Source organism: Octopus bimaculoides, chromosome 11 (assembly GCF_046866305.1).
Source record: "Octopus bimaculoides isolate indiv1 chromosome 11, ASM4686630v1, whole genome shotgun sequence".
In the NCBI taxonomy this organism is placed as follows: Eukaryota; Metazoa; Mollusca; class Cephalopoda; order Octopoda; family Octopodidae; genus Octopus; species Octopus bimaculoides.
Window position 1 is genome coordinate 1,348,244 of NC_142938.1, and position 13,924 is coordinate 1,362,167.

Below are 13,924 nucleotides of genomic sequence, written 5' to 3' on the forward strand. Positions count from 1 at the left end.
CTTGTTAAAACATGATTAATTTATTAATAAATACAAAATATGAAAATAAATAATCTTCAAAACATAACATAAAAAAATACATCCAGATTGTAAAGCACATTAATTTGAACAACACAAAGTACCCAGAGATTGTCGGTCAGTTGAACACCCTCTTCAGTTATATATTCATCAGATTTGATCCACCCAGGTGGATGGGTTAAGGATTCAAATCGTCATTAGCAAAAGAAAAGGGGGGAGGAAGAAAAAGAAAGCATGTCATTGTCAACAACAGCAATAACAGTGGAGATGCTAGAGATGGTTACCATAACAACAGGAAGATGAGGAATGGGAGACATTTGCTAGGGATGATGGGTAGATCAATGAGGACATTATGATATGCTTCATCAACAGGTGATCAACTCTACTCATTACAAACATCAAACTGTACTGCAAATATATATATATATATATATATATATATGATCATATTTTGATGAAATTGTTCCAGCATGGCCAGAGCCAACTGGATGAAACAATTAAAAAAACATACAACAATGATAACACACACATAAGTACATATTCTCATATATATATTATCATCATTCAATATCCATGTTGGCATGGTTTGGATAGTTAGACATACATACACACACACATTGAAACATACAAACACAACATAACCCTAACACACATGCAGAGGCAATGAGATGTAACAATCTTCTTCACTCAACTGACCGCTAACCCCCCCACCCCTGCCCTCAGAAAAAAAAAAAAACGGACAAAAGTCCAAGTTAATCCACGCTCCAATGGTCATACTCCCAGCTCCAGGCCTCACTAATTTATGATGATGATGGTGATGATGGTTCCTTGGAAGTTTTTACAAGGCACAAAGAGAGAGAGAGGGGGTGGGGGGTGGGGGTGAGAGAGAAGTCATCTGGTTGATTTGCTTTTAAGGCAAATCCTAAGGAGGACAACAAGAATGTTCAGTGATGACATGATGACAATATTTGTCAACAACCGTCATCTAACCAGGTTGACAGTCCAGTAAACAAACTTAGATTTGACCATCTCTCTCTGTAACTAATTCAAACCTTCATTAGAGAAGTGATGCAATAATTACCTGGAGACTGTGTGGGTTTCTACTAACGAAGCACACAGGTGAGATCCAAGTGTATCTTAGAGTAAGATGGAATGTAAGGTGAGAGGGGGTGGGGTGGCAGGTCTGACAGGTTTTCAAATAGAGAGGCCATATGGTTGATTGAACTGAATCCCAGCATATGACTGGTACCACCTGAATGCTGCTGGAGGGGATGTCGACTTAAGCAAGATATGAATTCAGAACAAACTATATGGTTGGTTTTTTATAAACCTGGCGCTCTTTACCATTTCTGTCAGTCCAAATACATTTCAAAAGTTTGTCATATATAGCAGAGACGGTGGGGTGGGGGAGGAATACAAGTGAGTTCTGTGTATGGAGACAACACTGTTCTTGTCATTAGCAACAGGGACAGGTCCCACACTGCTGTGTCAGCAATAGAACTAGGCACCATGTTGCTGAGTTATCAACAAGGGCAGCTAAACAGTTGAGGTAAATGAGAGATAATCAGAAGAGTATAAAAGAAGTGATTGTAACAATTAATGAGTTGCCTGGGGGTGATGACCAATTGGAGCAAATTAACCTCAGCAGGCAGTGACCAAAGGACTGAGACCAGACCTCTTGGTGATGTTTATCTTGACCAATTCTTCAGCACAGGTTGGGTGGATTCCAACAGTTCTCATCACAGTATTCATGGAGGCACCAGCCCTGCAAGACAACACGGTCAACAGGTTACATGAAAACAATTGGTTAACCAACAGGAACATGAATATACTCCACTACATCCAACAAATTCAAGTGTAAGACCACTTGGACATGCAAAAAGTACAGTTCGACACAAAAACAAAGTGCCACAGTTGCAAACACCCAGAGCAGTACAACAACAACAACATCCTGTAGAAAATGTTTCTCTCACACAGTTCAGACAAACATAGAAAACCCCATAGAAATAACCTCATTGGGCCCAAATATTGATCTGGGCCAATATCATCATCATCGTCGTCGTCGTCATTTAACGTCTGCTTTCCATGCTAGCATGGGTTGGACGATTTGACTGAGGACTGGCAAACCAGATGGCTGCACCAGGCTCCAATCTGATCTGGCAAAGTTTCTACAGCTGGATGCCCTTCCTAACGCCAACCACTCCATGAGTGTAGTGGGTGCTTTTATGTGCCACCGGCATGAGGGCCAGTCAAGTGGTACTGGCAACGACCATGTTCAAAAGGTGTTTTTTACATGCTGGAAACAACAAATTCCTGTAGATATGGCAACAACAAGAAAAATTCCTTACCTGAAAGCTGTGACAAAACCTTGCATCACTTCTCCGGCATTTGGTCCTAAATAGTGGATTCCGACCAGTTTGCCAGCCCCTTCACGCATACAGATTACCTGGGTGCAATACAAACAAGAACATTATTACAATTGCTACTGCCACCACTATCACAACTTTTAACTTCTCCTTGCTTCAGTCATTAGACTGGGGCCATGCTGGAGCACTGCCCAGAAGAAGTTTTTGCTGAATGAACTGGCCCAAAACTTATTAATCCACCAAGTCTCAATTAAAATATGCTGCTTTTGTTTCAATTAATTTTGAAAATAACAAAGAATTCAGAAAATAACCCAGTCATTATGAAGCTGGTGTTTGGAACATAAATTAACGAGGTTTTTAATGATAGGATTTAATTAAGATTGCTTTAAGACAGTGAATTTGTATCATAAAACTAGGGACAGTCACAGGAGGATTGGTGTGAAAAAGGTTAAGACCACCACCACCACCACCACCATACTACTACTACTACTACTACTACTACTACTACTACTAATACTAATAATATAAACACTGTCAGCTTAGTGCACCGTGTCATTACTGTTGGTTGAGAGGTTGTTTCACTTTGCTGGTTTCTTCAACATATTTAACCGCAACTACACCATCGTATACAACCACCACTACTACTACTACTACTAGGAGCTGTGTAACATAATAATGAACTTATTGTATCCAGTGCTGCTCTGACCAGAAAAAGTAACCAAAACTGCATGAACAGCACACAGAACATGCACAGGAAGTAAAGAAAGAGAGAAAAAGTCTTTAAAAAAATGAAAAATAAGGGAAAGAAACAAGACGTGTTGTTTGTTATTGGCAGCAAACGAATCATCTTACCTTGATAAAACATTGTGAAGCATCTCTCTCTGGAATGGTGTACTCTAGAGGCTTATAGAAGGAATGGTAAACCTGCAAACAAAGAAGATTTCAAGAAAGGCTTTATACAAAGACACTCATCCGTATATACAAATATTTCTGAAGCAAAGCCTGCCTTTCTTCACTACTCCGAGTTTCTGTATTCCATAGAAAAAAAAACAAAAAATTTTCATTATTTACACCCCCACAACACACACACGTGCATATGCATCCCATCATATGCACGTGTGTGTGTGTACGTATATTTATGAGCTGAAGAACGGTGTACTGAATGGTGTACCCAACAGATTCTTACTTCCTCAGAGCGGCAAACAAAAAATCTTGATAATAATAATAATAATGATAACACTAATAAATACTTACCTCAATGTTATCTTCTCCAAAGCGATGAATTGCAGCTTCTTCTGAAATTCCAACACAACCATATTCCAGAGGTGTGAACACAGCTGTCCCAACCTACGTGGAAAGAAACAAAACTGTATCAATCTACCATCTTTATTTTTCTTTGTAGCACCTCTAGAAAGAGCAATGACTAGAAATACATTTAGGTTTTAAAAGTGCAGAAAAAAAAAAAAAAATTCAAAATGGAACTTACCTTGTCGTAGTCCATCTGTAGCTTGGAGTCATCAAAAAGCCGATTTGCTAAAAGTTTGCCAGCTTTTATTGCTACAGGGGTCAGTTCAGGTCGACCCTAGGAAAGAGAGGATGAGCAAAAAGAAAGCAGCACTTTAAAAGGATCCTGCATTTGTTGATATATCTAGTTTTTAAGTCATCCTCCAGGCTTGAACAGAAGTATTCAAGACAGGCCATCCATCAGAACTCCTGTATTCTGATGACCAAGTTTTCATAGATGCAAATTCAAAAGACAACAGAAAAAGCATTGAACGATAGGAACAAAACCAAAAATGAAGCATATGAGCAGCTGTCTATGAAGGCAGCAGTTCTTAATAAGAATCGGCTCAGAGTGCGATGGCTTTGTTAAACCACGAGAACATGGGAAGCAAGTGTTAAATAATGATGATGGTGATATATGAAGAGTTAGTATTTACCTCTCTACAGTTTAAGAGAAGGTACCCACCTGTAACACATCCCCAATCGCATATATGTTAGCAGCAGAAGTCTTCTCCCCATCACCATCAAAACCACCAAGTATTTTACCAGATGACCGATCCACTTGGACAGAAGTATTCTGCAGTTGAAGAGTTTGTGTTTCTGGCTGACGCCCTACAAATAAATTTGGTGGAATACATTTGAAGAATGTCGCACCTCACAAAAATATATCTTAAGATGGTTATCTATGTATGTATATACATGTTTAAACAGTTTAAGAATAGAACTATAAATAGTAAGAATGTAATATATACATAAAAATTTAGAGAAAATGTTAAGAGGACATCTTCAAGTTCATAATCAGTAATAATTAAATGACAAAACAGAAGTCAATCACATGTGATACAGAAATGTTGGTCAATCACATCTAAGGAAGATGTAGAGCTGTAAAACTTTGATCTAATCACTAAGATCAAAGTTAGAATGATTTAAATAAGGATGGCTTTGTCCAATAAGATCTATGTTAGATTTAAGACAGTAAGAGTTATGACAGACACAAGTAGGTCAGTAAGACCTAAACCAGTCAAAATTAGGTCAATGAGAACCCCTTTAATCAGAGCTAGATGAGTAAGATCTATGTCAGAATTAGATAGTAACATTTATTATCTGTAAAGGAGGGAGAGAACTCTAAAGGTAGATGGGAAGCTGGTAGAAAGGCAGAGGAAATCTATACTTACAGAGAGAAAAAGAGAGAGATATATAGATATACAGAGAAAAGGAGATTAAGGGACAAAAATGCAAAGGGAAGAAGAGACACCTGGAGAGAGAGAAAGAGAGAGGGTGAATAAATAAATGGTAAGTAAGAATGTACCTGTTGCCATGAGAACTGTATCATAAGTATCAGAGTATTCTTTGCCCTGGTTGTTCCGATATTTCACCGCCAATGGACCGCTGGGACCATTCAGTCGGTCTATCTGTAAAGGGTGACACTTGCGCAGGAACTTGGTGCCATGTTTCTCCATGTGGTTACACACCAGCAGAGCCATTTCCTGCAAGAAACGTATAGATTGATGAAGCAAGGAGGGAGAAGGGATAGAGAGGTGGGGTAGGGTCCTGATTCAGGTGTTCTGGCTACTGTCACCTTGACAATGCTTGAAACGGCTTCTCCATATTCTTGTGTTGAACTTTTGGTGATCAACATTATCTTCACCCCCACCTAGCTCACTGTTACACTTAAACACCTTGAATAACAATATACACTTAATAGAACACCATGTATTTAATGTAGCACTTTATACCTAATAGGTTGTCAGGCAATTAATGTAGTATTATATACTTAAGTAGCACTATATATTTAATGTAGAACTAGGTACTTAATGTGGTACTATGCATTTAATGTGGTACTATGCACTTAATGTAGTATTTCTACTCCTTTAGGTGCCATGTCCATAATATAGGACACAGGCGACCGTGTCCAGCCACAGTTCTCTCTTCTTTTGTTTTATCTCTCACAGTTTCCACTTCCCGATGTTTGATCCCTTTTTTTCCTTCCAACCAATTCCTCAAGCTTCACATCCATTACCATCCTTCTCCTTCCTCTGCTTCTTTTCTCTTCAGTCTTTCTCTGTTCATCACTAAATTCTCCCTGGGCCCTCTTTCCTCATCACGCAACCCAAGAAATCTCAGATGCCTGGGCCCTGATCTCACAAAGCAGTTTCCTATTTACCACAGCCCAAGTCACCACTTCCTCATCAGACACATTGTCTGTCCAGGCCATCCTCAATAACCACATTTCACAGTTCTCCAAGACCCTGCTCATTTCTGATGTTAGAGACCATTCCTCACTTCCATACATTAATAATGTAGCGCTAAACATCTAATACAGTCCTAAACTTAATGTGATACAAAACACTTAACTAGCACTAAACACTTCTTCACTCAATCCTGACTTATCAGACCAGCTCATGTTTAGATCATCAGATTGGACTGTGGAGGGAGTAAAACGATGTTTAGATTATTATAACAGACAACAGAGACAATACAATATATTTAGATGGTTGAATTTTACTCCATAAAGTAATCATAAGATGTTAAGTTAACAAAAAACAATTTTAGACAGAGTGGAAGATTGGTAAGACATCTCACCTGGTCAAATGCTCGCAGAGGCATTGAACGAATCATCACAGTTGTATCGAGTCCGACACCTGTAAGGAAACCAGCACACTCGAGGGCAACATCTAGTCCAGTGGTTGAGGAAAAATATTGAGGAAGATTATGCAAAAGCAGAGGAATAAAAGAGGCAATGTTTAATGTTTGGAAGAGCGAAGGGTGAGAGAAATTGGTGAAACATTGTTGTGGAGTGTTTACTGATGGAGAGCTTGGTTTTAATTTATCATCATCATCATTTAACGTCCGTTTTCCATGCTGGCATGGGTTGGACGGCTTGACAGGAGCTGGCCAGCTGGGGAGGTGCACCAGGCTCCAATTATCAGTTTGGTGTGGTTTCTATAGCTGGATGCCCTTCCTAAAGCCGACCACTTTAGAGGCTGGACTGGGTGCTTTTTATGAGAAACCAGCACAGAAGCTTTTTTTATGTGGAGAGAAAGAGAGAGTGTGTGTGTGTGTCTAGGTATCTGAGAAGCACAACAATGCATGTTTGTCTGCATTTGGGAAGATAGTGTCTGCATAACGTTGTTAGAGTGCAACAAGCATGCATATTCACACACTGATCATAAGCTAACTTCAACTATCAAAACACACATCCACACACACACACACACACACATTAGTCATAAAGGATACAGCTAGCTCCGACTACCAACCTTGAAAAATAGAAAAAGAACACAACAAAAATAAAAAAAATAATAAATAGAATGAGATAAAAATTGGATTATAACAACAACATTATCACTGACCAATTGTTCTGACATGTGAAGTTGACTGGGGACTATTAATTATTACTACATGTAACACATGGGGTAGACAAGAGAGATGGGGGGGGGGCATACATGTATAGTTTTACATGTTACACATTGGGCAGACAAGACAGGTGTGTGAGACATACCACCAGTCTGATCTATTTCATGTGGCACAGGGTGGTGGTAAGGAAGGGCCACACATGTATAGTTCTCCCACATGTGATACAAATATGGATAGACTAAAAGACTGTTCTTCTACTCACGTCTTCCCAGGAGAATTTTTCAGCCAAAACACATCATCACTTGAGATAGCATGCTCAACAACACCAGGTACCTGTAATTAGACAAGGGTAAGGTAAAATGATGTGATCACTAGGTTACAGGTAAGAAGATTAAGAATGAATATTTATGTCATTGTTTTGATTCTTGCAGTTCATCTGGCACAGGACAATTTGTTATTGGTTGGCGGACATCAGTGCAGCTGAAGCGACATAAAGGTAAAGTTACTTTCTCGAGTCAGGTTGACTCATAAGTTACTTTCTCGAGTCAAGTCGATTCACAAGGGCCAGTTTCGTGGTTTCCATGGTGCACATATTCCCCATGTGGGGAATTACTCCTTCTTGCCAGCTGAGTGGACTGAAGCAATGTGAAATGAAGTGTCTTGCTCAAGGACACAATGCGTCACCCAGTCCAGGAATGGAAACCACAATCTTACGATCATGAGTCCAACATCTTAACCACTAAGCCATGTGCCTCCACTATTGAAGTGACATACAACAAAGTTGAAACACCAGTGTTGCTAAGTTCCTTAGCTCAAGGAATTGAGAGAATTGTGAAGACACATTCGTTTGAAAGAAGTTCTGCCTGGAGTTGAACTCGGAATCTTGGGTTTAGTAGCCCACGCTCTTAACCACTATGCCATATGCTCGTGGGCATATGGATAAACCTGTCAGTTCTTGAAAGGACACAAGTGGAAACATTGTTACGTATTTTCTATTCAAGATAGGGAAAATGACTCACGTCAGGGAAGTGGGGCCGTCCTCCGACTGCAATGACAAACTTGTTCGATTTGAGTATTTGCTGGAAAGAAGAGAACATGTCGTTACAGTAAGATTGGCATAAATATCGATTTTAAATTTTGGAACAAAACGAGCAATTGGGGGGTGGGGTGAAGTTGATTAGATCTCCGACATACAAATTTCAGTCAAACCTTTTAACCGATGCCAGCATGGAAAATGGATGCTAAATGATGATGATGAATTTAATATCTTTGCCTTCCACTGTTATGTAATAAAGCACCCACAGTACTCTGTGAAGTGGTTGGCATTAGGAATGGCATCCAGCCATAGAGACCCTGTCAAAAGAGGACACTGGGTTTGGATACAGTTTTGGCAGGTTTATCAGATCCTGTCAAACCCTCCAACCCATGCTGGCATGGGTTGGAGGGATATTAAATGACAATGATGATGATGACGACCCAGGACCACTGCACATTGTCACATGAAAGGAGTGAAGTGGTAAATGGTCACCAAGTGGTTGTTAGAGAATAGTTATGGGTTGTTTAGAGTTTACTGGGGCAACCCTGAAACAAACCCTGATGAAATATATTTCTAAAGAATTCTAAAGACATGTCTACAAAGTTATATTCAAGAGTGGGGAAATTTGAGGTTACTCACTTTCTGACCTTTCACATCAACAGCTTCCAGGGTGTTGTCGTCTACAAACGAACCTTTGGCATTGAAATAATCCACATTTCTAGGGAGAGAGAGAGAGGGGGAGAGATAAAGAGAGAGAAAGCGTCAGAGAGAGAGAGAGAGAGAGAAAGAACATAGAGTGAAGGTAGGAAATATGGAGAAAATAAGTCGAAAGCATTTCATATATAACTTTTACTTTTTACTTGTATCAATCAATGGACTGTGGCCATGCTGGGGCACTACTGCTTTTAGTAAAATAAACTGACTCTAGTACTTATTTTATTGATCTTCCATGCTAGCAGGGGTAAGACAGTACCACAAAAGCTGGCCAGGCCAAAGTCTGCACCTGACTTCTGTTTTGGCAAGGTTTTTACAGCTGGATGCCCTTCCTAACACCAACCACGTAACAGTGTGGACTGGGTGCTTTGCAAGTGGCACCTGCACTGACAGGGTCACCAAGTACTTGCAAGACAAAAAAAAAATGGTAGCTTCTTTTAGTCTCTGTCTACTAAATCTATTCACAAGGCTTTGGGTACCTCAGGGCTGTAGTAGACAACACTTGCCCAAGGTGCTATGCAGTGGGACTGAACCAAAAACCCCATGGGCAGGAAACAAACTTCATAACCACACAGCCATAGGATACTATGGCTAATGTGGTCCAGAGTTCCCTGTACTTAGAGAAAATAGATGTGTTGGTCATGGCTGGAAGGCCTTTGCTCATAGTCTATTCTATCAAGGCTGTATATCTGAACACAACTTGCACCAACGTAGGAAATAGAGGCAAAATAAATGAATGGAGGTTGAATATAAACTAATCATTAATATAATCAAAATAAATTAATTAAATTACTTGTCTTTCAGCTGTACTCTGTGGTTCCAGTTTAATGAGCGCACATAACCCTGTACTCCAACAGCCATTTCTTCCCTAAAGATAAAGAAATAAATACAAAACAAGATCAATACTATTGATGTGCAACACTAGAGTGACAAGATTGGCATTGACTAAACATGATTACATTATCATCATCATTGTTTAACGTCCATGTTCCTTGCTGGTATGGACTGGATGCTCTGCCAGGAACTGGAGAGTTGTCCAGGCTCCAACTGTCTTGCTTTGAAATGGTTTCTATGGATGGATGTCCTTAATGCCATCCACTTAACAGAGTGTGCTGGATGCCTTTTATGTGGCACCAACAGAGGGGGTAGAATTGGGAGAGGTCCCTGGCTTTTGGAATGCCAGGGTAATGTCAGACAGGGTGCCTTGAGTCACCCTTTGTCACTACTCCCTCCATTTCGGAGACCCTTTCTTCTTCTTATTTCTATTTACAAATGTGTCTTTATGCTGTTATTTGTCTCAGCCCCTTGTACTTCCATATGAATCCCACCCACCATTGTTGCTGTTGGGTACAGTATTTTTAGACCTGAACCTGCAGCTTCTGTTATCATGTCAGACATTCTAACCATCATACGGAAGAAACACTTCAAATTCTCTCCGTTTCTGGATTTCGGTTTTTACCAATGAGAAACATAAGATATTTATATTATTGAGTGATTTGAATTAAATTATTTTTGATTTCAAGGACTTACAGATACATTTTGTTAAAACCCCTCAACAATAGACAGGTGAATGAGTGATCCTCTAATGGGGCCTCTGTATCTAACTTTACTTACCAAGAGAAGTTCACTTCTGGAATATTCCATCCGAATCTACGAGCATCTTTGATAGACTGTCCGAACAAGGCAGCCTGGTGCATGAGCTTTTTAGGGATACAGCCAACATTAACACAAGTTCCTCCCAGTCCCCATTTGGTACCTAGGGATAGGGAAAATATAGATTAGGGAAGGAAATACATTAAAAAAAATGTGCATGCATATGTATATAAGTGTGTGTGTGTGTATATATATATACCAGAGTAAGCAAATAAATGGGAAACAAGGTGGCAAAAATAGTACTCGAGTACCGGAGATAGAGTAATATGCTTTATTAAAAAAGCTGCAAAGACATCACAATTAAGGGTATGAAGCCAGGAAAAGCCCCCGGCCCATCAGGAATCCCTGCTGAGATACTCAAAACATCTGGTGGTGTGAGCAATGGCCTAGTCACCCGCGTTGTAAACCAGGTAGTTCGTGATGGAGTCATACCTAATGACTGGCGTAGCAGCACCATAGTCAACTGCATCCTGCATCAGTTTCGCATAACCAGCTCCAGCCCATTCAAAAGTACCTTGGATCGTAGGGCGACCTGCTATGCTTGAGGAGACCTATTGAGTCAAGTACATCAACATCAAAATGAAAATCAAATGGAAATTGTAGTTGTGATACCCGTGCTGGTGGCACATAAAAAGCACCAACCGATCATGGCCATTGCCAGCCTCCTCTGGCCCTGGTGTTAGGAATTTTGCCACAAGGGCAGCCATTTTGAAGGAGGGGATAAATCGATTACATCGACTCCTAGTGTTTCACTGGTACTTAATTTATTGACCCTGAAAGGATGAAAAGCAAAGTTGACCTTGGTGGAATTTGAACTCAGAATGTGGCAGCAGACAAAATACCACTAAGCATTTCACCTGACATGCTAACAATTCTGCCAGCTTAATAAATAATAATAATAATAATTACAATAATATAGTTACCTTGAGGTGAAGGTCTCACAGAGTCAAGTACAGTAACCTTCTTCCCCAAACCAGCAGCTATGGACACAAGAAGAATATGAATAACAACAGACATGGTTGAAGTTCAATAATGTTGACATTCAAACACACGAGAACAGGAAGAACACAAGATGCGATGGGATTTATATAACTGTTAGTAGTATTACTACTGATGTGTTACTGAAGACTTGGCCTTTGGATTTGTTTGTGTTTTTATATGCACTGAATAATTAACTCGATAATGGCTGCAGAGTTGAAATGATATTTTTTATCAATGGTGAAAGTTTATTTAGAAGTTGCACAGAAGCTGGGAGATGTTTTAAGTTATCCACACACCTATATATATATATATATATATATATATATATATATATATATATATATAATAAATCTCTGAGCGAGGTATAAACAGTAGCTGCATGACATTGTGAAATATATTTGCCACCTAAATGTGGCTGACCCTTAAGGGTCGATGCTACTGTAGCTTGTAACCCCAGGAAGACATCCCCTCCAGCTGGCTATTGACACACTATCTGCGCCCTATGAGTATTTGGAAAGGGAAGTCATCATTCCCATCTCCATATATATATATATATAAGTCAGTAAATAGTGGGGTTGTGTTATATATATATATATACATAAAAAATCATTATTTTGACAAGGTAAAGGTTAAAAGTTGTACTTTAAAGTTTCACCAATGTAACCTTCATTGGATTATTAAGAATAACTTACCTGCCTTGGCACATGACAATCCACCAGAACCTCCTCCAACAACAACGAGATCATATACTTGAGACGGTTCCTCTGCAATAGATTAATTTTACATATACATATATATATATATATATATATACATATATAAATATATATGTGTGTATATATATACTTTATTGATGGCTTTGACGGACAGAGATATTAGACACAACCTAGTTTCAGTATCACATGTTCAGGAAAACGAGTTTTAAATGCATTAAAGCTTAAGGGAGACCTAACTGGGTCCGGAGGGATTTGTTTGAAGCATATTTTGGAAAGAAATTTCTTTATATATGCCATCAAATATGGTAGATAGGGGTTAACCCCTCTGATTTAGCAATATATTTTCAAGAGTTATGACGAAACAAAGTCGAGAATGAGTGGGTGGGCGAACAATCCAAAATCCCTTAAAAAAATATATCAACATAATCGTTATGTACATTCTCGAAAACGTATTCATGCAAAATTTCATTAAAACATTTGCATTTTACGGGAAGCTATGAGGAAATAATATCAGGCACGAGTCTGTTGTTATGCCAGTTATTACTGTTGGGGCCAATTTTACCCTTAACCCTTTCAGGGTCAAATACTGAGGTCGATAGAAAATTGTTGGCCGTGTGCCTGAATTAGAAACAATAACTGCAAATAACAACAGGATCAATTTTGCTTTTTATCCGTTCACAATCACCAAAATTAAATACCAGTCAACAAGTGGATCGATAAAATCGATTATAACCTTCAACAGAAAAGAAAAAAAGTTCAGTGGCCCGCAAAGGTTAATGATTCGTAAGAATTTCGAACTCAGAATTGTGCATCATAAACTAAATACTGCAAGACATCTTCTCCGTTGCTCTACCGATTCTACCAATCTACTGCACATAATGTTTCCTACATCAGTCATAAATGACAAGAAAATAAAAGTTACAAACGAACGAAAATCGAACGAGAGTTCAAAGAATTCAGGACACCTAAATCTTTAGAATGATATATTTGCGGAAGAAGGTGGAACGGAGTGACATTTGTACTATTTTTAAAGACGTTGGAGAATGTGTAAGAGAACATCGCAATTAAAAATAGAAAGCAAGAGTCTGTGAAACACGAAACTTCCACCGAGATTCCTCGTCGACCTTTATGTAATTAACATAGCAGGAAAGTGTGAAGAAAATAACTTTGGTTATTGATACATACGTGAGCTGAGTTTGCGGAATATCACTGTACATGAATTGCCTTTGATTAAACTCTTGAAATGTTGGTAATTTTTGCGAAGAAGGGGAGAATACATGACAGAGAAGTGAAAATACAGGCGACCAGGTAGATTAATTGGTAAGGTTGGTTAAAAAAACAGAAATTAGAATTTAGAGAAGTGAAACGAAATGATGTGTTCCGTTAGATGAGAATTTATACTTGTGAATGTAACGAAACGAACAAATCTTGCATTTCGATTTATATCAATTTTAACTTCTTCAAAATGAAAACAATGAAATAATTATTCAATTCCTGTTGCTGACAATAAAGATCAGGTTTTCATTTCTGTTTAATTATAGTTATTATTTACATATATAAAGACAGGATGGATAGGGTGA

General features: G+C 38.9%; 1 protein-coding gene across 1 annotated transcript; it reads right to left on the reverse strand.

Annotated features, from left to right (window-relative positions):
- On the reverse strand, positions 1–13,710 carry LOC106882540 (thioredoxin reductase 2, mitochondrial). The gene is made up of 17 exons (XM_014933255.3): positions 13,530–13,710; positions 12,321–12,392; positions 11,571–11,627; positions 10,609–10,750; positions 9,788–9,862; positions 8,920–8,998; positions 8,264–8,323; positions 7,507–7,577; positions 7,128–7,147; positions 6,471–6,562; positions 5,197–5,374; positions 4,354–4,499; positions 3,871–3,966; positions 3,639–3,731; positions 3,237–3,308; positions 2,367–2,464; positions 1–1,783 (listed from the first exon to the last, which is right to left on the reverse strand). The coding sequence occupies exons 1-17, from the start codon at positions 13,621–13,623 to the stop codon at positions 1,660–1,662; spliced, it is 1,569 nt and encodes a 522-aa protein (XP_014788741.2). The 5' UTR covers positions 13,624–13,710; the 3' UTR covers positions 1–1,659.
- Positions 13,711–13,924: the final 214 nt, after the last annotated feature.

Excerpts from the sequence above, each read along its gene's own strand:
- LOC106882540 (XM_014933255.3), bottom strand. The coding sequence starts at position 13,623 with ATGTATTCTCCCCTTCTTCGCAAAAATTACCAACATTTCAAGAGTTTA. Across the intron at positions 11,628-12,320 it reads ATTGTCATGTGCCAAGGCAG|CTGCTGGTTTGGGGAAGAAG; the intron begins GTAAGTTATTCT and ends TTGTGTCCATAG. Across the intron at positions 2,465-3,236 it reads CTTCACAATGTTTTATCAAG|GTAATCTGTATGCGTGAAGG; the intron begins GTAAGATGATTC and ends TATTGCACCCAG.